Here is a 25,508-nt window from a genome sequence, read left to right as displayed (position 1 = left end):
GAGGTATACGTGAAAAGGTACAATAAAAGAAGCTGTACATGAATAGGTACAAGAAAAGAAGGTGTATGTGAATAGGTATACGAGAACAAGATAGGAGGGTAAAACACTTGTACTTTAAGAAAATGTTAAGAAGATTACCTTTTAACTACCTCCGTATCTGAGCCACCAAGCCGAACTCTCCGGAACATCCCAAGATGAAAGTAACCCATAAACCTTACCATTTATTCCGAGTTGCTTTCACTGTTATCTATGTGAAATGGTTATTTTATGCATAGTAACTGTTCTACTTGTATTAGTTGTTCCATATAGAGTAGTGCTCCACTTATTTTAAATGTTTTACGTGAAGTAGTGCTTCACTTGTTCTAGTTGTTCTGCATGAAGTAGTACTTCACTTGTTTTAGTTGTTTTGCATAAAATAGTGTTTCACTTGTAATGGTTGTTCTCATTATTCTCTACATAATATTATACTATAAAATAATTCTTTAAAAAATATGTATTAATCAAAATCAAGTATCTACAATCAGGCAAATCAAAGTTTTGGTTCTTTACCAAACTCTAGTTCAAGCACCCAAGTTAACTAAAGTATAAGGGCTCAACCAAATTATGACTTGGGGATATAAGGTAACCAAGGTGTAGTGACACAACCAAATCAATGCTTGGATATGCAAGAGAATGGCATATTTATGTGCTCAACATAATTTAGGTCAAGTGATTCAACCAAACCAGTTTAACGTTGTGCAACTAAATGTACGTTGGGGCTAGGTTGATGACCAAGGTTGGGACAACTTATGATATATAGCTAATTCATACAGGCCTTGAAGCCATCTAAACTATAGTAAAAGCAAGGAAACTATTATAGTCTATAAGAACTTCTTTCCTAAGATAATGTTAGCTAATATAATCTCTCTCGACATAGTTGAGTTAGTCGGAAAAGGAATGAAAAGTATGATGAAAAATGAGAATGAAGTTGAAATTTCAGCTAGTCAAAAGTTGCTAGTAATTGAGAGGTCTTTACTAGTTGATTTAAAAGGCTTGATGCCACCTTAATGGAAATAATAACATGACTTGACCGTAGCATTTCAACCTAAGAGATAATTTGATTAGAAATGACCTTCAGTAGTTAAAAAGTTGTAACACAGAATGTTTATCATTTGTAGGCTTAGAATAGAAATGCAATTTATCCTAAAGCAATTAATCCAAGTGTATAAATGGAGTTAGTCTATCATTTGATTTAAAACAAATATATAGAGTTAATCAATTATTTGATTCAAAGTAAGTACATGAAGTTAATCTTTTGTATTCAAACTAAAAAGGGTATAAAAAGCTTGAGAAATAAAGCGTGGGGAAGATGAAGAGGTAAAAGAGAAGGTTAAAGGTTTAGGCTTGAGAGACTTCAAGACTGCCTAAAACATTATAATTAGTAAAGGAATCAAGGAAGGGACCCTTTTTACTTTATTGGTTGAAATAAAGACTTGCAAGGAAAGCATGGTATAGAATTCTTAATCAAATACATACTATGGTTGGAGGCAAGGTGTTGGTAAGCATGCAATTGAAGATGATGGTAAGTTATTTAGCCCATGGAGGATGAATCAAATCGAGAATAAAGTTTGCAATGAAGCAAAAATGAGTTATAGAAAAAAGGATAAGCTAGCTGTAGGAAATAGATAGTTGTCACACATGATCAGATCATGCAGATAGCAATGTCTGTGTGACAAGCTTAATAGCTGATTAACGGTGTCTGTAGTTGCCTGATACGTAGGTGACCAAGTGAAGTAGGCCGTCTAGGCGTGGCGGTCAAAGGTATCCATGATCTATATTTATTTTTGATTTGATCAAATATTAGCAGTGGGTAACAAAATTAGGAAAACAAACAACTAACCGGCTTTGCTTCCATGAACTCTCCTTTAAACACTCTCTCTCGCTCGCAAGCTCCTCCTGTTAAGGCTATCATCATGTTTTTGATTCTAGATTTATAGTGTATTTGGGTAAGTAATGGTGCATGTCGATTCCCAATTTCAGCTCTTCCTCCTCGTCCCGCCATTCCGTAATTCTCTCCTCGTCTTCTCCCTTTATATATAATTGTAAATCAACTTCCTCAGAAGAAACAAATGCTTACCCATTGATTTAATTCTCTAGTATTATGTCAAAAAAATTCTAAATAAATAAAATAAATTTGTTTTTGTTTTCATTTCATTATCATTTCAAATGTCTGGGACTGGGATGTGGAGATGGAGGCAGCTGCCCTTACTCTCCCTGAGGCACAAGATCTGGACGCATTTGAATTCCATGGAGTGCTTGGTATGCCATCGTTCCCTCATAGGAATAGGAATTCAAGAGCGGTACAAGGGGGACAAAGGGGGAGGCGACAACCGCAACGATGACAGTAACAACTCCCAAACCACTACCAATTCCACTACTACTACCTCCACTGCTAGGCGAAAGATGAAAGCGGAGACCAATTGCCCTCGCTGCTCCTCCCTTAACCCCATGGATCTTGTCTTCTCCAATCGCCACAATTCTTTCAATTTGAATTTTCCTCATGCCGGCGCTCATGGTGATGATCAATCTGATGACACTAGCAGTAATTCTAGCGGCAGCAAATCCACCCCGACTTCTACCTCCACGCCCCTCAACTTCTGCCCCACTTGCAAAACCCCCTACCACTTTCGGATATCCCCTCTCCAGGGAACCTTCATGGAGATTGGCCGCCACCAAAACCATAAGTCCAATCCGAAAACTTCTTCTGCTTCTCCACGGAACAGGCTTAGGTTATCCTTTTGGGACAATCTCAGATCCGAGAACTGGCCGCCAACTCCACCTCCTCCAACGCCTCCCCCTCCCGGGAATGGCATCGCTGTGCATACTCCTCCTGGCCCGCCCTTTGCACCCGGAGTTAATGTCATACGGGCTACCGGGCCCAAGGAAGACCATGGTAGTGGTGCGTGGTTGGGCGGGGCCAATTTGGGAAAGGATTTGCCTACGCCCAAGGAGATTTGCAAGGGCCTTGACCAGTTCGTTATAGGCCAGCGCAGGGCAAAGAAGGTGTGTTAATTATAATAGAATAATAATTAGTAGTACTTACTCGACTAATAGTATATCTCAACATTACAAATTATAGGAGTAAAAAAAAAAAAGAAACCCTCTGATTGTGATAAATCATTGTTGCAGGTGCTGTCTGTTGCCGTTTACAACCACTATAAAAGAATATACCATGCCTCATTGCAGAAAGGGTTAGTTTCCATATTCATTCTGAATTTTTCATCTGATTTTGGTTATCTTAGGTTAATTGTATTCCATTGAGTAAACTGATATACAACATAGACGTAGAGAGAACTGAGGTCATGGATTTGAATGCTAGGTCAGGAGCAGAAGCAGGAAGTTCAGAATCAATTGATGATGACGACAAGGTGGAGTTAGAGAAAAGCAATGTGCTCTTGGTCGGACCAACTGGCTCTGGTATACAGTCTTCATTATTAACTAGTTGAATGCATGAAATTACATTGCTGGATTCCCTTTCTTATACATGTACATATCCTACAACAGGAAAGACTTTATTAGCAAAAACTCTGGCTCGCTTTGTCAATGTTCCTTTTGTCATTGCTGATGCAACAACTTTGACACAGGCAAGTCCATAGTCCACATTAATCTATGAAAATCTTGTAAAATACATATTTCTGGTACATGTGAAAGCGCATTGGGTTGAGCTATGTAAGGGAAGGTAGTTCTCTCTCGTTCTTTAAACACCACCCTCTCCTTCTCAAGACTCGAATATGTTTATAGATTACCATGTACAAATTATCTTAGTAGCAACTTTTAACATTCAAGCTTGAGCTTGTTGAAGTAGTTTACCTGATGATTTGAATTGTTTGATATCTTCCTAGCCATAATAACATCTTATTAAGTATGGAAAGTCAGGTACTACTTCGATTTGATGCCTTGTGATCAACTCATCTGATGTCCTAGAATGTACTTTTACTATTATACTTTTTTGCCTTTATGATTGACCATAGCCCCACTTCTCTTAGCAAAATATTTCTTCTTATTTTTGGCTGTCCCATTAATAGGCAAATTGTTCCTTTCTGCAGGCTGGTTATGTTGGTGAGGATGTCGAATCGATATTGTACAAACTACTTTCGGTATTTACTTCAATTCTTTGCCTCATTGGAGTTAATAGGTAGATTCTCATTATCATCTCATTTCTTAGGAATCAAATTGCCTTAGTACGATGAGGGAGAGGGAAGACAAACTTCTGGTTCCAGGCATCTGCTCCCGACCAATGAGACTTCAATACCTCAATTTGTAACCCATACACTCTGAATTCTAGCTCTAATACCTCATTTCTAAGGATGTCTTCTAGCTCTCATTTCCATTGTTGGTGTAAACTGTTATATTATTACTGATGGGCTTTGTTTACATCATTTAAACCTTCCTAGTATCATGCGTTTAGGTGCATAATAAGCTTGATTTGATATTGTGAAAGTACTTTGAATGTACTTGATGATAAATGTGTGGGTTTCTCTATAATATATTGATCATGATCCTACCATGATATCTGGTCAGGATTGTTACATGCTCTCAAGCATGTGCTAGAGTGTTGTAAAGAAATGAAACAAATAAAGAACTTGCTGGAGGATCGAAATATGCTAATTGAAAGATTAAGTTATCTAGGACTTAATTTTATGTTTTACGGGTTTGTTTGAAATTTTCTCATATATATAGGCTATTTTAGATTTTTGATATATTGATTATTGATATTTCTCCCTCTATTTGTTCTTTCTAATTTTGTCCCCCAGCTCTTCCGTTTCTCACCCAATTCCCTCAATTCCTCCCTAATTACATGTCTCTTTCTGATTTTCCCTCTAAATTTCTATTTTTTATCTCTTCCCCCTAGTTGTTCTACATCAGAACTTCCCTAATTGTTGTATGTCTTTGAGTAAAGTCAAACATGTTAGAATTAAAGAAAGTATTTAGAAGCAGAGAGTGCACACTCTAGGTTATGGTTCCATATATCAGTATTCACGTATTTTTGCTTTTCAATGTACATCTAGGTAGCTGAGTTCAATGTAGAAGCGGCTCAACAAGGAATGGTTTACATTGATGAAGTTGACAAGATAACTAAGAAGGTTCTGCAATAATTTAGCTCTCTTTCATTCTTTCTTTTTTGATAGAGCAACTGATATTATTGATTTTACAGTTTAATCCAGGATTAATTTTGGACCTAAAATATTCTTAAAATGTTGAAGTACTTTTGCAGGTGGAGAGCTTAAACATTAGCAGGGATGTTTCAGGGGAGGGTGTTCAGCAAGCATTATTGAAAATGTTGGAAGGAACTGTGAGTTCATTGGTTGTGCTTTTTTAATTTGATAATGCTTGTGCAGGAAAATCCTTTTTCTGGCTCACTTTAGGAACCTTTTTAATTATCAATATCTGCAAAATGCCCTTCCAAAAGCGCTCAAAGTGGTTGCATAGTTTCTGAGCTTTTCCCCTTAATTACTACGTAGCTAGTTTAAGAATTATCTAGGGTTTGAGTGAACAACTGGTGATACTGGTTATTCTTCTAACTTCTGAGCTATATGTAGAGAGAGAGAGTAGCCATTTTATTTTTTCCTAAAAAAAACAGCAGGATAAAAATAACCTTTTAAGCTAGTCTATTAGCTGAAGAATAATGGTTTGCTTTCATGGGACTGGGGGCAATACGTGTTTAGTAGAGGTTTAATCTGAAGAAGCAATAGGTTGAGATGAAGCCAGAATAAGTGGATCTCAAAGAGGATAATAAAATCAACTATTGCATACAAACTTTATTTTCAGTAGACTGTCAGGAACTATCACTTATCAAATCCAAAAACCTAAATTCATATTGAATTCTTACCATATAAACTAGTATTCTTTACACCCAAATAATGATATTGAAATTCCTTTTTGTTTCTATAATAGAAAGGAAATGGGAAAATAACATCAAATTTCATTTTATTCTTTTCTTTTTCTTTTATTGTCCAGCACTTTGGCTGAGAGTTAAAATTACGTAGTGTAGCATATGATATATGCATTGATTTTGCATAAAAATCTAGTTCAACTTGGGAACCTTTATGAATGAAACGTGTATAGTTGAAAGTCACAATTGGGATATGTAACATGATATGATCTACAAAAATGTCGAATATTTGTTGGTTTGCCTCTCTCTCTCTCTCTCTCTACTTGATTTTGCCTTTTCTTATTCCAACCTATTTTGAGGTTTTCAGCTGCATCCTTACTAGCTGCCTCACAGTTGATAAATGTTTCTTTGACCAGATTGTAAATGTTCCTGAGAAGGGAGCAAGGAAGCATCCTCGGGGCGATAATATACAGGTATTCTTTTTATTTATCATCTCATTCATGAATGTATCCATATGATTAATATTTCTGTGTTGTATATCTACAACCTACTGTATGCTTTTCACTTCAGCAAATGTATAATATTTTTTCTGATATATTGGAAAGACTGTTTCAACATATAATGGCCCAAAATTCTTTAAGGGTTTTATTTTTTATATGCATTTAGGATTGTTGCTTGTTAGTGCATTCAACTTTAAGCCCTGCCAAAGATATATCACGTAAAATTCTTTCAAGAATTAGTCAATTCCCAAAGGAAACGTACATACTTCAAAATTTATATAGCACTATTAAGCATTTTCTTTCCCTTAGTGCACAAGCAAACTAGATTGATAGTGTAGATAATTTTGTCCTGGCTATTGTTGGAAAATTCTTTAACTAGCTTGCAAGGAATTGAGACTTTGTAAATGGTAAGAGCTCTGCATTACGTCCTCTACAAGCCCAAACGATATGTTATAAACAAATATTTGTAAATGGTAAGACATTTGTTCAAGTTTTAGAACATCCAACATCAATAACCTTATCTGTTTAATTTATTTATATAACATCAGTAAATAACATTCTCTTTTCCTTTTTAAAGAGATGTTTTTAGAGTAGTGAGGAGATCTTTGAGGCATTGGGTGTGCTATTATGTTGAGATTCTGAAAATATTTATCTAAATCCAGAATCTAAAATTATTGAAGCACCAAGAGGTCAATTGAGAATTGATCTACCTACAATTTAAATCTTGTTGCAATGAATTTCCTCTTGTGTATCTCCAATCTCAAGGATACAACCTGCACCAGCAATCCCCAATCAAACCATTAGCTTTGATACCGCTTGTTGGGATTTTGAGTGGAAGTGCATACGATATCAAGATCAATAAAATATAGATTACGCATGCATATAATAATTGACTATGCACAAATGAGATGAGTATTAAATGTTGTTCAACACTGTTTTCTTTATGTCAAGGATGACAGAAAATCGTTGTAAATTTGTAATAGTAGAGAATTTACAAGAGCTTAAAACATTGAAACCTGTGCCTTGAATTATCCCTATTTTCATGCTCCCCAGTGAAACCCTATCTGATAAGTCCTATTCCATATAACTCAGTGTTCTCTTCAGCCCTCATAAATCTTTACAGTCCCCCTGAAAGCACATCTCTCATAATTCCTGATAATTGAAACCCTCTTTATATTTATAGAATTGTGTGTGCACGTGCTAAAATTTTTTAGCACTAAGAATTTTTTCTCTATGAAGAATACTCGCAGTGCACCTAATCACCATGTAATTCTTAGCAATAGAATTCTAATAGAAAAAATGGATTTTTTTTAACCAAAAAGAGTTTTGATAAATTTGACCCAAAACTTCAAACAGAATACTTTGTAGTATTGTATTCCCACCTATTAAAATCCAAGATGCTTTTCTTCCCAACTCCAAATAGACCAAACAATTGCTTCTAAAAGGGAAAAGAGAATTCCATATAACTATAGAGAAAAATTATACCTGTTCACTTTTTCATAAGAAAAATTTAGGTATACAATTTGACTATTATGTTTCTTTGGATGTTGAATGAAAACTTCTACAGTTTCATTAGTAGTTTATAAGAAACAAAAATAAAAAATGATGGTAACTACATCCTATACAGTTTTTGATGGCACTGCTCTGCTCTTCAGTTGTCAACTTTAGGTTTTTGTTTAAATTTCTCTTTTCCTCCCTGTTTTTGAAGATTTATTCATGTAGTATGTGTTGATCAAAAAAATTAAGAAATTAAAGGTCTATGAAATACATGCAATACAACTACAGTTTATTTTTCTACTCTTTTGACTTTAAAGTTTGTCATTATATGTTTGATTTGGTATTTTCGTTGTGGAAAAGATTTTAGTTTGAACTTAGGAATATGTAATTTCATTTTAGGTAGAACCATTATTTTCGGAATAGTTAATTTTTGCTAATACTATTAAATGGATATAAATAATCTGCAGATAGATACAAAAGACATCCTTTTCATTTGTGGTGGAGCATTTGTTGATCTTGATAAAACAATTTCAGAGAGGTAAAGCCTTAAAAATATTTTACCATAAGAATTCCCTGTCAAATGGTATTTGTTCATTTTGAAGGAGTTTAAACATATTGTGTTGTTAACCAGACGGCAAGATTCTTCAATTGGTTTTGGAGCACCTGTTCGAGCTAATATGAGGGCCACTGGGCTAACAAATGCTGCTGTGACATCGTCTTTGCTTGAAACGGTGAGAATAAAGACCATAAGAAGTTACTAAAAAAAAGAAATATAAATTTTATTGCCTACTTTTTTCTCTCTAATGATAGTACAACCTATATAAATATGTAATATGCTCTCCCCGATATCCCTGAAAACTGATAAGGATAGCCAGTGCTAAAGTTTTCCCTGAGATGAACCTGTAAGTTATGTTTTCATTTCAGGTTGAGAGTTCAGATCTTATTGCATATGGCCTCATACCAGAGTTTATAGGACGCTTTCCAATATTAGTTAGTTTGTCGGCTTTAACTGAAGATCAACTTATGCAGGTAATATTTCATCACTTTTTTTCTTTGATGTACATGAGTGTGCATGTGTGTGCATGTTTTTCCTGTTACTTAGTTTAATCCTTTTAGGTATATGGTAGGGAACATTGTGCTATCTCTAAGCTTTATATTATTGTTCTGTTCTTTCCCGACTGTTTATGGAAAGATGATGAAAATGCTAACATGCAGTGTAACAACTGTTCATGATAAGGAAGTTCAAGGCTGATGATAGCTCTGATCGTTTGTAAATGGTATGGGAAACAGTCAGTTTGTGTAAAATTAAATGTCAGGTTTGGACAAAAATATGTCAGGAAGTGATCAGTTATTTGTAAGAAAGTAGAGTTGCTATTACTTGATAAAATAAGGGACGTACGATATAGATGGTTAGATCATGTGCACTGTCGGCCTAGGATTACTGGTATGAAAAAATGTTTTTCTCCAAGTAGAAAGAATGAGAACAGGTAAGAGGTAGACCAAAATTATTGGGTAAAAGTCATGAAAAGGATTTCACAGTGCTTTACATCTTTGGAGGATATAGCCCTTAACTAAAGGGATTGTAGAAAATGGAATCCTGTAGTGGAACTCAATTAGTTTGGATTATGCCTTTGTTGAGTTGGGTTGAGAGTTAATTGTTGCAAATTATTCAAGTTAAAGGCATTAAAAAGGCTGTCTTTATGCTTGAGTCTTTGCTTCTTTGCATTCTGCATCAGTTGATCAAACTGGGCTTTAGAGTAAACCTGTTAACAACCATGAATTAATCAATATTTTCCTTTTATGTTTACTAGTTGTTGAGAAAAATTTGTGATACAGGTGCTCACAGAACCAAAAAATGCTCTTGGAAAGCAGTACAAGAAGTTATTTAGCATGAACAACGTAAGTTGCCTCTGCCTGTTCATGTTCTCTCTGTTCTCGCCCTCTACATGATAAATATTATGTTAATTTGAATTACATCTCTGACCATTACATAATTGCTTCTCTAATTTCAGGTGAAGCTACATTTTACATCTAAAGCATTGAGACTAATTGCAAAAAAGGCAATGGCTAAGAATACTGGTGCCAGGGGTTTAAGAGCTATACTGGAAGGCATTCTTACTGAAGCCATGTATGAGGTATCGGAGGGTCATACTAAGTTTTGAATGAATTGGGATCAAGCATATGATTCCGGCATAGATGTATTGTTATGAAACTAAAAGCTTCACGGTCTAAAGCATTCTGACACGTGCGTGTTTCAGATTCCAGATGCAAAGACTGGAAACAATAGAGTAGATGCTGTTGTGGTTGATGAGGAGTCAGTGGGTTCAACAAATATCCCCGGATGCGGAGGGAAGATTCTTTGTGGAGATGGTGCTTTGGAGAATTACTTTGCCGAAGCCAAGTTGAAAGATTCTGCGGTATGTTTTTGCATATAATAAATATGCATTAGACTTCGTGCATATTATCTACCTCTCTTTGATCATATATCAACGCCTATTCATTGATACAATTGGCTTCTAAGATGCTCTTATGGTAGTGTATCTAATGTAGGAAAAAGCATCATTGCCCAAGGGAAAAAATAATTTCATATTGATAGTTCCAACATAATTTACTGTAGTTACTTTGGTGTCAAGTCACTTATGGAATCAATTTTGGCATCATTAAGACATTTTTTGGTAATTCTCAGAACTGTGCTTGTACTTGTTTCTAGGAAAACCTTGCATCAGTAGAAAGGGAGCTGCAGGAGGGTGAATCAGAGGTTTCATCAAGAGCCATGAGCTTGTAATATTTTTGCCACCACAGCTATTGCTGTGCTGTGCTTTGCTAAATTTCTGTCATTTGTAAAGATAATAATCATTCATAGCTGCATTTATCTTGTAACAACATAGCTTTTGGTTCCATAGTTGAATGGAAAAAGATAAAAGAAAAGGAGAGGGAAAATGAAAATGTAGCAGTAATACGCACTTGAGCATTTGGCTCGTTGTTTGGTGTATGATCCTGTATTTAGAAAGTAGGATTCAAATCCCCCTTTCTCTAATTTAAAAAAAAAATGTAACAATAACACAAAAAGCAGGATCTTGTTTAAAATTTTGTCCCATTGGAGGAAGAGGTATTAGTCAATGAAATTATGCAAATTTCATAGTAATTTATTGTAACATTTTGCTTGATATGAATGTTTAATCAATGGTGTTAGGGTCTTATCATGTGTATGAACTTAAGGTGGAGCAATAGTGTGGGATATCAATGATATTCGGGTACATATTTATTAGGGTTTATGAATGTGTACATTAAAATGGTTTAAGAATAATGTTAGGATATGGGAGGGCATTTGCCTTGTTAAATTTTAATGAAGGTCACATGGAAGATGTAACAAAATGGAATGGAATAGACTTTTTATGGGGCGCATGTATAGATATTTACCCACTCTGTTGACTTGCTTCCTCCAAAGGAATGGAACCAGAGACTAGCAAGAGAAATTCCCACAAGGAAGCACCCTTGGTGTAGTTAGGACCTCCTCACATCACCATAAGGAAAGTCTTTCATGAATTATTATGAATGACCTTTTTTTGTTTATTATTAATCACCATAAGGAAAGTCTTACTTTTTTTTTTCCAAATTTGTAAACTATGAATATAAAGAAAATTATGATAACAATTCGGGATTTTATTTTCAAAAAAAAGACACGTAGGTTGGTGAACTCGAGAATGAAGAAAATGCGGATCCCCCTATACTTGTTAAGGTTGGTTGAACAGGAAATAACTGATAATGAGTCCAAGTAGTCATCATTTGAGAAAGTATGTTGTCCATTTGGCTTAGACAACTCTCAGACTCAAACAATATTATGCTTTTTTTATCATACAACCTGGTTGGTTGGTGGCGGGAATGGATCTCATTAAATGCATTCTTTTAGAAGCCATCACTATCCAGGAGAATAGCAAAGTCACAAGTTTTGCTTTGCGAATTATGATATTGTTTATGTAACTCAAAAAGCCAACAAGGAACATATGATGGTCGATTTTCTTGTAGATCAAGCTGTCAGGGATCACGAACAAGCCAAGCTATCTCATCACTAAATTAAAGGGTATCACCCCAAAATCATAAAATATTGCCCAGCAAGATTTATATTATCTAATTGCTAAATAAGAGACAGTAAAATATCACCTTAAAATCCCCTTTAACTTCTTTTGAAAACAAAGAAACAAGCAAAATGCAAATGTAGGTGACAGGCAAGTCTCCTCCAGTTAGAAGTAGTGATTTCAACTTTTTTTTTGTAAGAAGTGATTTCTATGTTAAATTGTTTGGATTTGAAAATGAAGATTCTGAGTAAATCATCTATCTCAAATATTATAGGCATCGCTTGATACCCACATGATTTCATTAATGTTACAAGTAAAGATAACTTAAGGATAAAACTAATCAAATTTACTAAATTAATTGTTTTGAGATGAAATGTTTATTGTAAAATCTAAGAGTTTGAATTATGATAAAATTTTGAGAATTTTGGATAACTTTAAATCTTTGAAAGAATTATAATTGGTTTAACAAGATAGGTTAGGTTGAATGGTTATGACATCTCTCCTTAGGAAGGTTTGAATTCTCTCTCTAACTTTTACTTCCTCATATATACTCTCAAATGGAGTCCCTTGCACCTTCACTGTTTAGTTAGATTTATCATTTTCTGGAGGAACAGCCATCATCATAGACAGCTGGGTACACATTCGAATTTCAAAAGAAGATGCGACGGAGAATGATGAAAAGGGTAGTCGAGCCTACATACAACAGGTGAAATTGTTGGTTGGTTCGGATTCATTCCTGCAAAATTGGACTCCTTTGTCCACTAAGTTATAATGGCGTTGACAAAGCTACACGGGTTGATAGTTTGATTTATCTCTCTACTATTGACAACCTTCCCTCACCTTAAACGGAGCAGAAGGATGAGGATCACCATCATACAGCATCCATGGCCACCTGCGAGTCACCATAATCTTCTTCAAAAACAACCCAAACCTTGCTTATTTTGGTTTCCAGAGTGCATGAAAATGGAGTTGATGACGACCAACTAATATCACCACTTTCTTCCTTTTCGCTTTCTTTACCAATCGGTGTTGAGGCCCCAGTCCTACACATTATTGATGATGATGAACTTGTTGACATGAAGCTGGAGCAACGCTCCAATGCCAAAACATGATCCATGGTGATGATCTGCACACTGGGATACTCCAGATTCTTGTTTTCAATAATTCGTTTGCAACTCTCATACAGATCATGAAGCTCTTTGCTTTGGCGAGAAGCCCTCTTGAGTATGTCGCATGCCAAACTTCGTGCTGCCATTGTCAAATCAAAAAACATGTTGACAAGATTTTCAATGCCTTCACAAAACATAATGTAAACTTGGAAGCTCTCTTTCAAGGTATGGCTCATGGCTGCCTGAGCCAAGTTGTCTGCAGGCAAAATATCACGAGGTGAACAATCCAAGACTCTATCTATGAACGCTTGACATTTGGGCAACTTTCGAAACACCATATCAACAGACTTCTGCTCATAACATCGAAACTCCAGGCCATTGAACATGACGGGTTCTAGTTTTCCTGCTTGGTTAATGGCCCATCCCACTCGTTCTTCGAGATAAGCTGCATAGCTATGGAGGAATGAAAACGAAGAAGGATCTGATGAGTTCTTGCGAAAGCAGTGGGAGCTCATTTGGAGGTGGCCGGAAACATGTGCCCTACGTAGCTCCTGCTCGAAGCAGCGGTTGCCGCCGCGGAAGAGGCGATGAATGAGCGAAAGAGTTTTGAGGGCGACCAGGCGGTCTCTGGTCTTGCAGAGGCGGCGTGAAATCCTTTCAGCAAGAAAAGGGATGGATCCTGGGGAGTTTGAGACAAGGAAGAGGATCTCATGCATGTATTTGTCCTCTATGGGGCCGTTATCATGGCCAGTGGCACGCAGCACTGCAATCTCTATGTCGGAAAACCCTTTGCCATCATGGTTGTAATTAATCATGGCCTTACCAATTGATGCATGGTCCTTAACTGAGCCAAGAGCTAGGCGAAGCTTGCCCTGTATGTCCACCACCATTCTTTTGTCTTTTGATTACTATGAAGGCCAAGGCTGTAGATAAAGGCTTGAGAGGAGGCAGATTTATATAGATGGAAAGGAAAAAGCAGAGGCATTTGAAAAATAAGCAGCCATGAGGAATCGATTCTAGCTAGATTTTAAATACTCCAATGTCAAACTGGCATGAACCGAACAAAACAAAGTATAGAAAACAATAATGGAACAGTCTGCTTTCCCCTGTGATGATTTTAATCTGAATAACTTGCCCTGGCCTCATCACTTAAGTTCACATCAAGTCAACGTGGAAAAAATGAATAGCAACTAGGATTGTTAGGGTTAATGTATCAGTGGATAGATTCTAGGATCCCTCAAAAGAGGCCCCTCTTGAAAAAGAATTTACTAAGATTTTACATTGTGCAGCATATATACACGTACTAATAGCAGCACCCGTCCCCCAAGATAAACCATAAGCTCTTGGAAAATATTGAGAGGGAGAGAGAGAGAGAGATGTTGGCCATTGGCCACACCAGTAAAAGCCTCGGATTCTCTTCTTTTCTCATTTGAGAGATAGTGTTGATCAATATTCAACATTCCCCCTTTTCAACTATGAATTGATTGTTAGGAATAAGAAAGAGTGCCTTACAAGGCTCTCTCTCTCCCTTCAACTTTTTTTGGTCTGGATATAAATGAATAAACTACCACTCCAAAGAGTCAACGAGGCACAAAAGGAGTTTTGCGGTGGGCGGGCGGAAAGAACCTCATTCTTCGGGAATAGGATTCTTCTGCATCAAACTCTCCAGCCATTCGCAGCATCAAGAGTATATAAACAATTTTGACTTTGGAAAGTCGCCTTTTTCTCCAGCCCCAGGCCCCGCCCTCCATCAATCATCATAATCATGCAACTTTCTCTCCATCGTTTCTTTATGACCTGCAGTGCCACAGAAAAAGTGGAAAGTTTGGTCATTATTTGGCTCCAGCAATTAGCAAACATGTTTCTTCCATGAACAAGTATAGTAGTTGGTCATATCTCCATAGTTTTCAAGAGAAAAAAGAAATGCATGATATAGTATAATGATGAGAATTGATGCCTCATCTTCACCTGGCAATCTGCTTACTGTGTGTTAAAGCTGACTCCAATGGAGCTTTATTTTCTTCTTCAAATAATTAAAGCAACCAAGCAGAAGATGAAATAGAACACATCAATAACTAACATGCATCGGATGTCATGTAAATCTTCCGGAAGACTAAGTGATAGGACAGCTAGCAATTTCTTGATGTGAGAGAATCGTTGTGGCAGATATTCCTTACTTCAACTTGGACAATTTCTGTGGTCAAAATTCCTATTGCTGGCAATAAAATTACCAAATGCCACTTTGGAGGCCAATATACCACTAGTATTCTCCATGTACTTTGACACAACATTTGATGAAGAGCATGCTTGGCATTGTTGGAGTTTCTGTCAGAAGTACTATTCAGAGTAAAGCTGTTCTAAAAGTGTTGTAAACAAAAGCTAAAATAAAATTTAACAAACTTGGTATTTTGGTTTATATTTTCACATTTAACATCATGGTTGGCACCACAACCTTTGTGATGTGGGTTTCCAATATCATGCAATTGTTTTACTCTATGTAGGTTTGCAACTTAACAGCACCAAAATTGAACTGATCACAGCCAATGTGCATCCTGATACAATGCAACAGATTCAGCAAGCTACCGGGTTTCAGTTAGGCTCCTTACTAGTCAGATAACTAGGATTTCCCCTCATCTCAGGCAGATTATTTGATAAAGATTATGAGCTCTCATTCAGAAGATTACCGCTTAATATAATTGCTGGACCTCCAGAAGACTTTCCTATGCGGGTAGGGTACAGCTCATATTGTCAGTCTCGTTTAGTATGCAGAATTTTTGGTGCTCAGTTTTCATCCTTCTAGGTAAAGTTATTACGAGAGTAAATCAGCTTTGCTCAGCCTTTTTATGGAAAGGGGAGAGGATAATGCTGGAGGTGCTAAGGTTAATTGGGATTTCATTGTCTGAAGGTTTGGAATACTGCTTGCATTCCCAAGCATTTTTGGTCTCTATTCAGCCAATCTGGATCGGTTTGGATGGCCTGGCTGCCTGCAGTCTTATCTGCTGTAATAATTGAGGTTTTGGCAGGTTAAACCTCCAAGCTTACCTGGGTAGAACTGGCAAAAGTTACTTAAGCGGAGAGATCATGCTAAGCCTTTGATTTAGCATTTGATAGGCAATGGAAAACAAACTTGATTTCCTCAGGCATTATAATTGACATCCATATGGACCCTTGCTGAGCAGGTTTTGGAAAAAGATCATAGCCAACCAAGGTTTGCTGGTATCATTAGAAATAATCTTTGGTTTTGGCTTCCTGCGACATGTCCTGAATTACTGCAGATTCAAGTTGGTCTTTGTGGTACCATAGAGCCTAATGGGGATAAGTAAGATGAGGTGCTCTGTTTAGCCCAGAGTTCTAGGAAGTTTACAACATCAGAACTTGGCAATGCCTAAGGGATAAACAAAGATAAGGTTCCACGGTATAAGCTCATCTGGTATCCATTACACGTGCCAAAGTTTTCTTTTATTGCATGGTTGGCAATATTGGACAAACTAATGCAAGGGGGATTTCATCCAGACTGCTAGTTATCTTTTCAAGGCTGAGGAAAGCAGGGATCAATGGTTCTTTACATGCAAATATTCGGAAGTTGTATGGTCTAGAATTTCGCAAGTTTCAGGCATTCAGAAAGCTCTGGAGATTGAAATGCTTTTTTTTTTTTTTTAGAAAAGTGGGTTTTATTAGTTGTACACCGGTATGCCATTGTTAGTCTCGAGCTGAAGTTGCCAAAGACTCCCACTGGCAAGAAGGCCGGCTTGACAAAAGAAGCTGCACAATTCAAGGGCACATCTGCTCACATGGATTAGCAGAAGACCCACAACAATCAGCCACCAAGAGCTAAAAAACTCAAAGCTGCCTAAAAGCAAAAAACTGACTGTATGAAACAGAAAGCAATCAGCCTAAGACTACTCCTAAGGCTAATAGATTAAAAGAAACAAGAACAAGAATAGCAGCATCAAGACAAGGGTGTTCCAAACAAAAACAAGGAACTCTAATCCCTTTAAATCCATTGGTGTTGAACTTACTTTCCAAACCAGCACCGGAGAGGGAAGAGCACCTTGACAAGCCCAAGCCATAAAGAAATCAACAAACAACCAGCATAAAACACCACCACTAGCAACAGAACAAAACAAGAGCGCCAATGGATTGGAATGCTGACTAAGACTGGATTGTTGCTGCTTTGGGAGGGAAATCTTTCCCTTCTATCTTGCTACGCTTAGCTTGGACTGCTTATTTTTGGAGGATCAAAATACCAAGAAGCACACATCTAGGCCTCGGAGCCCTGAAACGCTTTTCAATTGCATAGCTGAAGACATCAGAATTCGACTTAGCTCTTACAAAATATTACTTCTAATGCATTGTATGCTACTTTATGAAGAAGCTGGGGAATGAGTACAGTTGGGTAGTGGGTTAGTCTTTACTTGTATGCCTTTCGCCTATTGTTTCTCTTGTAGCAGGACACTCCTGTTTCTTTTGGATGATGAATAAAGATTTCAATCATCCAAATAAAAAAAAGGATTACATTTATTTTATTATTAATTGCTGTTAATATCATAAAGGAATATTTATCGTGATTATGGCTATCATTTGTTTCATCATATAGTATGAATGCGAGATTCAAAAAAGGCCGTGATCATGATACATGCTTTTAGCACTATTACATTCTTGATGCCCACAACTGTGCTACCTGCAACTAGAGTATGAAGTCAGAGATGCACACAACTGTGAAAGCACTACACAGCCACAATCAAAACTAAAACCACCAGATGTCACGATAATCTTAATTCAAGAATTTTCAATTTGTATACTAAAGAATGCAACTCAATAAATGTAACCAAAAGAACATTTAAAAAAAAAATTACCTCTGAAAGAAATATTATTTTCAATTTTGGACTATGACCTAAAAGTTAAATGTGGATATTAGGTAGCAAACATCTTCTGTCTTTTGCATCATTTATTTATAATAAATAAAAAGAAATTGTTATACCTGATTATGTAGTGCAATAATTAGCATCCATGGTTGACAGTGCTACTTCAGCGGCTTCATACCCTAAGGAGAACCAATAAAATTATAATTCATTCTGTTACAGTTTATTACTATAAAATCAAGATGTTCGGAAGAATGAAATTCAATGACATAAAGAAATTCTTTTAATGATGCTCTAACAACGAAGCCAACAAAAATGGTACTGTAACCAGATCAAGAAATTTTTACGATCGGACAATATTAAAATAAACGAACCATTAAGCCATCAAGCTCTACTACTTGGTGAAGCCAGCACAACAAGGCATGAAAAAGTAGATTTCTGAAGGTAAGGGCGAAAAAAATCAAGAACAACTATTTAATTGTAAGCATATAATCCCAATATAAAGAATCTAGTTAGCCAATCCCATACAATCATTGTAGCTTGTTCTCAATCAAAGACAAAATAAAGTTAGCCAAATTTCAATCCTTCCAAGTTATGAAGTTTTCAATTAGGAGCAGATATGTAATGATATGTCAGGCAAATGCACAACTCAACGTTCAGAAGTATGCAAGCTTTATTCCTAATAGACAATCAAAAGGTAAGGTTCAAAATTGGAATGTAGTAAGATGCACTGTGAGACAAGATAATCTTTCAATAGAAATAGGATTGAGAAAGGTTGGGAACCAAGCAAAAAGGATGACCAAGTATAATGGACAGAATACTAGCATACTGCATGGTTAAATGAAAATGCCCCATTTCTTTTAGTTCTACAAGTTATTTCCCTGATAAAAGTAAACAAGGACACAAACTAAAACCATAGCTCTTATAATGGTTAAGTGTTCTACCTTGGAAGCCCTCAGCTCATTTACTGCCATCCGAAGAGAATCATCTGATAGTATTAACCGTGACAGTGCCCCTGTACTCATTCTGCAAAATTAGACAGGGACAACTTTAAGGTGGTCTGTATGCTAATGGACACATCAAGCAACTCATTTGAAGAGCAGTAAGCAACAATTTGCAGGAACTTGAATTTTGCAATTCTAAGAACTCACAATCAACAGAAACTCTCTCACGATACAAGTGTATGAGATGAAAAGTTTCTTTCTTTCTTTCTTTCTTTCTAGATGTTTCCTACAACTTTTCCCCTTATACTAGAGCTGGAAGTTCATTATAGTCATTAAGGGATGGCCAGTATACTGTCAAAAACAGAAGATAGATTTTGACTCCTCCCTGTATTACCAGTAGAGACCATAGGCAGAATAGAAGAATCAAATAGATTGCCAACAGAAGTATGTTAATGGAAGTAACAGACGCTTGTTCTATTATAAGTAAAAATGGAGCCTAATGTGACGCACCCCAGAACCTTTGCTGCGTCCGATACAGAACCTTCAACTGCAAAGATTAGATCCAGCAAAGCCTGCATTCCCTGTAGACGAGGAAAAGGATACTATAATTCACCACTATGTAATACTAGAATGAATTAAGCTGGGTACAAAGAAAAGAAGAAAATGAAAAAGTGGGAAGAAGGAAGAAGAAAGAACACACACGCAAATAGAAGCATACCAGAACAAATTTAGGATTGTTGGGTCCAATTTGAGGACGAGAATCTGATCCCCTAATTGTTGACTTGGGAGGAAGAATCTCAAGAAGCTCCGGAGGAGGAGAATATGTGTGGAGATGGACTGGATTCCTGACTGCCTCAATTAGCAAAAACAAATATACCATAGTATCAAAAAGACAAAAGGGCAAATGGAAGGCAAGTTCAGTTGAGGTGTTGCGAAATACCAATCAATAAGCAATTTGAATTGAAGAAGCAAAGTGAGGGCAAAGGTTTGCATCCATGTAAAAAAAAAAAAATACCTTTGAGAGCAATAAGAGTGCGGAGGCGTGCTAAAGCAGATGCACGATTCATGTGCTGGGATCGGTCCTCCACGGCCTATTTCACGTCGATTGGCTAATAATGGTATCACAATTTACATAGATAGTACTCTATATGTAAATTTATTATTCTTTTCTTATAAGAAAATCAAAAAGCAGAAAAAAAAAAAACTTGAGCACACCTGAGCAACGATACCGGTGGGAAGGTGCTTGAGACGAACGGCGGACTCTCGCTTGTTACGGTGCTGTCCTCCTGGTCCCGACGATTTGAAGGTGTTCATCTGGCATTGTTTCATCAGCTCTTCATCCCTCAATTTTAAGTAACCGTTAGTATTTCCATCACTATAGTCGCCGCAGCCGCCGCTGCCGCCTCTGCTGCAGCAGAATAATTGTAATCCTCCTCCTCCTCCCCTTCCTCTGCTTTGTAGGGACACGGAATAGAAATGGAAATAGCGTGATGAGGATGCACATACCGCCTTACCCAACACGCCAACGCCATTACTTGTCACCATATGATGTACAGATTTCATCACATTCACAAATCCGCCACCCATTGCCGCCGTTGCCATTTTTCACGAGCAAGCCAATTGTTTTTGGGGTGAAATCAGGAAAAAAAAATGTTTGAAATTCGAAGAGCAAAACGCAGCGTTTTGAACATCTGAGCTCACTTTAAAAAAATAATAATAAAAAAAGAGTTAAATAAATGGATGGAGGCTACCTAAGCGCAAGGAAGAGTCTGGAAAGGGCAATCATAATCGCTGAAGCTTCTTCTTCCTTAGTTCCTTCCTTGCGTGATAAGTTGTATGCGTTTCTTTTCCTTACCAGTGAAGTCGCAATTGCATTTTGGAATTGGAATACAACTCTAAGAAAGAAACAGTATGGATAGTGGAAGATGGGGAAGAGGAAGGGGGGTTTCTTGGGGAATGCTACCGCTGCTTGGTCTTCACGCCGTCAACGAATACTACCGACTGCCGTGGAAGCCCCCTGTTACGGCGGGCCTTCTCGCTGCCAACACACTCGTCTACCTCAGGCCTTCTTTGCTCGATGCTCTCCTTCCTACTATCGATGAGGTTTGGTTCAATCCTCATCTCATTCTCAAGGTAATCTTCTATGTTCTTTCCCATAATTTTCTGATCGGCTTCAGTCTTGCTACTAATTCTATCACTCTCTCTATTACTACTATAGTATTGGTTTTTTTCTAAATTACCATAGCATATTAAAGATTTGGTTAAGCAATGGAATTAGTTTTGGGTTCTTTAGGTTAATTTCAGATGCTGGGATGTAATAGAGAGGTGGTTTTGTTTTTTCCGTATTGGGTTCGATTGAATTGGAAGCTTGAGTATTCCATGAATTGAACAAGTTGATTATGATAATTCATCTAGGTCGAGATAATCAGGACTCATCTAAGATAGGGTTTAATACAGGATTAATCCCTTAACGCTAAAATCACTCAACTAGTCTTTAGTGTGCATAATTTCATAGCAGCTAAGGAAAAATCAATAATGATGGGGACGACTTGGAAAGGGAGGGAAAGAATGAAAGGAAGTGAGCAAATAGAGAGTGATCAAAGAAAAAGAGGAAGAATCTGAAGAAACACAAGGAAAAATATAGGAAATTGGGAAGAAATTAAAGCAAGAGCTTAAAATTCTCTATACTCAATGATCACGGTGGCTACCATAGCACTCTCCAAGATTGTCTTAACTCTTAGGATATTCAAAGAGTCCATTATTTAAACGACCCCACCAATGTTTTCCCCAAAGTCCTTCCCTAAAAGTAAAGCTCGTTGCTATGATCTTATGTGACTTTTACCATCACTATAAAAGCACTCAATGAAAAATCACTATGATCATTAGTAGTAACAGATGAAGATTCCTTAGTCTACTAGTTTTTATCATTCTAAGATCCTAACCTGAAAAGAAGTCTTTCTTTTTTTAACAATTGAAGCATTTAGGAAAAGCATTTTCTAAAAAGACTTGGTGCAAATAATTCTACTTCCCTCCTAATCTCCTCTTTAAGCCCATGAACAACTCTCATGATCATGGAAAGGATCTTTAATTGCCCTTGCTTAAGTGTGTGTGTGTGTGTATAATTGTGGAAAGGATCCTTAATTCATATATTATGAATTAACATGAGGATGTTTACTTTATGCAAGTGCTGTACGAAGCATTTTTCAGTAATTTTTTTGGTTTTGGGTTATGCTGTCATCCTTAAGTTTGCTCTGTAAAACAGTACTTTCCTTCTGATAATGCATGTATTGAATCTACTTCTGAACTATCCCTCGTTTTTTCCTTGGGTTTTGCCAATTTTTCAAAGGCAATGCCTCATTTTTGTGGCCTCACAAGATAACTTATATTATTCTCCAGATTCCTAGTTTTACCGTATCAGGTATCTTAGCTATCTTAGGCTCTCAAATATTCCATATTAATCTGAAGTAATTTTTTAGTAACTAATTTTTTTTTTATATATGATTGTGCAGTACAAAGACATGAAACGCTTCTTCCTGTCACCATTCTATCATGTCGGTGAATCTCACCTAGTTTTCAACATGATGTCACTCTTATGGAAGGGTATCCAATTGGAAACTTCTATGGGGAGCTCTGAATTTGCATCTATGGTCATTGCACTTGTTGGTATGTCACAAGGTATCACTTTGTTACTAGCCAAATCCCTCCTCCTGTTCCTTGATTATGAGAGACCCTATTACGCCCAATATGCTGTTGGATTTTCTGGTGTCCTCTTTGCCTTGAAAGTTGTCCTCAATTCTCAGTCAGAAAACTACACTAATGTGTATGGACTGATTGTACCGGCACGTTATGGGGCGTGGGCAGAATTGATTCTTATTCAGATGTTTGTCCCTGGTGTATCATTTCTTGGCCACCTGGGTGGTATTCTTGCTGGGCTTCTCTATTTGAAAATGAAGCGATCATATTCTGGTTCAGACCCATTGACTGCAATAATCAGAGGGGTCTGTGGTGTGTTAAGGTGGCCTCTAAGGTTTATAAGTGACATGTTTCGGTTAAGGAGAGGGAGAATCTCTGGCAGGGGAACTGTTGGTGGGAGACAGACAGGAAATGTGTCTGGCATATGGAGATGCCAAGCATGTACATATGATAATTCCGGTTGGTTAAGAACTTGTGAGATGTGTGGAACGACTCGAACCAGCAACACTGGGTCATCAGGTCAAGCGTCTCGTGGTTCTCGTGACCTTACTCTGGAAGATTTACGGCGTAGAAGAGTTGAAAGATTTGGTTGATGGTCCAATATTAACTTGATGTATAGAAACAGAAGAGCGGATTACCATTGCAAAAAATGTTAGGATTGTATTTGATTTGTTCCTCTCCGTACATATTGATGTTCAATCTGCCAGGATTATGAACGAATTATACTTCAATTAGGATTCTTTTTTTATGAAGAAATGTTTAGAAATATTCGGAAAGCAATGATTCTCATTTTCCAACTACGGTATGCTTCTGTTTCTAATGTATTTGAATTGACTGAGACGAAAAAGAAGAAAAAGCCAGAGTGTGTACCTGATGAACCTCAACCACCATGATATACTATTGATTTATGATTTGAAAATATACGATTGAAAAAAAAATAAATTACTTTCTATGGAATGAGATTTGATAAAATGACGTAACTTTTCTCAAATGTACTTAAGTTTTTCCCTTCTATATTAGCCAGAAATGACGATAAAGTATTGGGGATGAACAATTGATCGGTTAAGGATCAAATAGAACGGATTTCTTTAAAAAATCGATCGAATTTATCAAACTTAAAGAGAGGATCGAACTGATCAAATTTAAAAAAATGATTGAATTAATCAAAAATTGAATTAGTTCAGTTGATTTGGTTTTAGACAATAAAAATAAAATGAAATTTTGTTAGTTTTATTTTTTACAAATTACAATATTAAAATTTTTAAATTTTCATGAAAAGTCCAAAACACCCTCTAAATTTAAAAAGCAAATAGAGAGATGTTGAGGTTTTTTTATAGAGGGTTTTTTTGGTTAGGAAGAGAGGATGTGTTGCAATGAGCGAATCGGGATGTGCTAGAGGCGGTAGAGAGGAAGACTGGAGCAATCCTTGAACCGTAAGTGCTTTGGTGGCAAGTGATGAGAGATGAGAAAAGGTGGAAGAGGCGGCATATAATGGCGATTGGGAAAGGCTAAAGAGAAAGAATGTCTGAAGGAATCTAGAGAGAGAGCTTTTAGAGTAATCTTTGTTGGGTGTCTAATGATCTCTCCTTTTGTCTTCTTCCAACCTTCAAGGCTTTCATATTTATACTGAACAAGAACACTTTCTTAGGAGTTGTAAGGAGAGCACATTCAATCATGGGAGAACGTGATTGTTATAGAAGAATAGTTAACGAACGGTTTACAAGATATTAAAAGAATGATCATGTACTTGGATAGTGGGTGTAAGTTTTTGGTAAATGGAGTAGTGGCATTTGATAGTGCGTCACGTGTATTTTTAAGGAGTAAGGAAATAAGAAGGGGTAAAGCACATGTACCTCAAGAAAATGTTAAGAGGAAGTCCTTTTAACTATCTCCATATCTAAGCCACCGAGCTAAACTCTCTAGAACATCTCAAATTTGAAGGTAACTCATGAACCCTGCCACTTGTTCTGAGTTATTTTCACTTTCTCGAACAAATAGTTGTTTCATGCTTGTTCCTGGGTGTTTCTGTGCTTGTACCGCTCTTTAAGCATTTCTACGCTTAGAACACCCTTGGGCGCTTATGCACTTGGAACGCTTTTGGGTGCTTCCACACTTGGAACACTCTTGGACGCTTCTATACTTAGAACGCCCTTGGGCATTTCTGCGCTTGGAACACCCCTAGACACTTCTATGCTTGGAATGCCCCTAGGCACTTCCACGTTTGGAACACCCCAAGTGGGAATGTCCCTAGGCTCTTCTACCCTTGGAACATCTTGATGTAATTTTCCTATAAACAGTACTTTAAAAATAATAGTTAACCAGAATTGAGCATTTACATTTTACCCCCTACATAAAAATTCTTATAAGAAGTTTTATGCATAAACAGATGCACATACTAATAAGAAAGACAATGCTTATATATATATTATATTTTCTCTCCTTTTTTTTCATATTTTTTTTGAGTTGGTAATTATTGAGCATAGTATCATTATTATTATTTTTCTTATTTATTATATATATATATATATATATATATTTTATAGTCAAAGAAAGCCTTTAAGGGAGCAGAAGTGTCATGACCCGGAACTCTCATCAAGCCCGTGACAACCGTCGTGAAGCCTCGACAGACATTCTTCACCCCGAATGTCGATCGAAACATCTTAAGGCTCTCGTATCAACTTTTGCACTTCCCCGGTGAGCAATAGTTATCAAATATCGTAATTCAAAGGATTACGAGTCATTTTCAAATCAGAACATAACATATTGTTTTCTAGCTCACAGGGGCATTTTTGTCATTTTTCGTCAAAAATCTCAAAACTTGCTAAAAATGTAGTAGGTAAGCAAAAAATATATATTTAGTAATTTAAAAACAAATTAAGTATCTAAAACGTTCATTTGAAGTGAAAATTTGACTATTTGAATATAATAAAAATATTCAATAAAATAAACTATTTT

The 25,508-nt window shown here is 36.7% G+C and overlaps 4 protein-coding genes across 8 annotated transcripts; 2 read left to right on the top strand and 2 right to left on the bottom strand.

The window, feature by feature from the left end:
- Positions 1,834–10,994, top strand: LOC18592781 (CLP protease regulatory subunit CLPX3, mitochondrial). Its single transcript, XM_007019669.2, has 15 exons — positions 1,834–3,042; positions 3,169–3,230; positions 3,359–3,456; positions 3,544–3,623; positions 4,086–4,136; positions 5,049–5,123; positions 5,255–5,332; positions 6,289–6,345; positions 8,337–8,407; positions 8,501–8,600; positions 8,794–8,898; positions 9,706–9,768; positions 9,882–10,004; positions 10,128–10,286; positions 10,580–10,994. Exons 1-15 carry the CDS (start codon positions 2,206–2,208, stop codon positions 10,652–10,654), a joined length of 2,034 nt encoding a protein of 677 aa, XP_007019731.2. The 5' UTR covers positions 1,834–2,205; the 3' UTR covers positions 10,655–10,994.
- On the bottom strand, positions 12,506–14,051 carry LOC18592782 (putative clathrin assembly protein At1g33340). The gene has a single exon (XM_018126023.1). It carries the CDS (start codon positions 13,942–13,944, stop codon positions 12,817–12,819), a length of 1,128 nt encoding a protein of 375 aa, XP_017981512.1. The 5' UTR covers positions 13,945–14,051; the 3' UTR covers positions 12,506–12,816.
- On the bottom strand, positions 14,061–20,530 carry LOC18592783. 5 transcript variants are annotated; one of them, XR_001929090.1, is made up of 8 exons: positions 20,076–20,530; positions 19,876–19,951; positions 19,579–19,709; positions 19,371–19,441; positions 18,861–18,942; positions 18,036–18,098; positions 17,074–17,354; positions 14,065–14,851 (listed from the first exon to the last, which is right to left on the bottom strand). XR_001929090.1 is itself a non-coding variant. In XM_018126026.1 (7 exons), exons 1-6 carry the CDS (start codon positions 20,460–20,462, stop codon positions 18,078–18,080), a joined length of 768 nt encoding a protein of 255 aa, XP_017981515.1. In that variant the 5' UTR covers positions 20,463–20,530; the 3' UTR covers positions 14,061–14,851; positions 18,036–18,077. The 5 variants fall into 5 exon arrangements, 4 of the variants coding, with proteins under 4 accessions (XP_017981515.1, XP_017981513.1, XP_007019735.2 ...); XM_018126026.1 differs by lacking the exon at positions 17,074–17,354 and having other exon boundaries at positions 14,061–14,851; XM_018126024.1 differs by lacking the exon at positions 14,065–14,851 and having other exon boundaries at positions 16,698–17,354.
- Positions 20,632–23,353, top strand: LOC18592784 (rhomboid-like protein 14, mitochondrial). The gene is made up of 2 exons (XM_007019674.2): positions 20,632–20,993; positions 22,370–23,353. The coding sequence occupies exons 1-2, from the start codon at positions 20,772–20,774 to the stop codon at positions 23,144–23,146; spliced, it is 999 nt and encodes a 332-aa protein (XP_007019736.1). The 5' UTR covers positions 20,632–20,771; the 3' UTR covers positions 23,147–23,353.

Source organism: Theobroma cacao, chromosome 8 (genome assembly GCF_000208745.1).
Source record: "Theobroma cacao cultivar B97-61/B2 chromosome 8, Criollo_cocoa_genome_V2, whole genome shotgun sequence".
Taxonomy (NCBI): domain Eukaryota; kingdom Viridiplantae; phylum Streptophyta; class Magnoliopsida; order Malvales; family Malvaceae; genus Theobroma; species Theobroma cacao.
The sequence above is the reverse complement of the archived record's forward strand: the minus strand, read 5'-3'. Positions and strand labels throughout refer to the sequence as shown.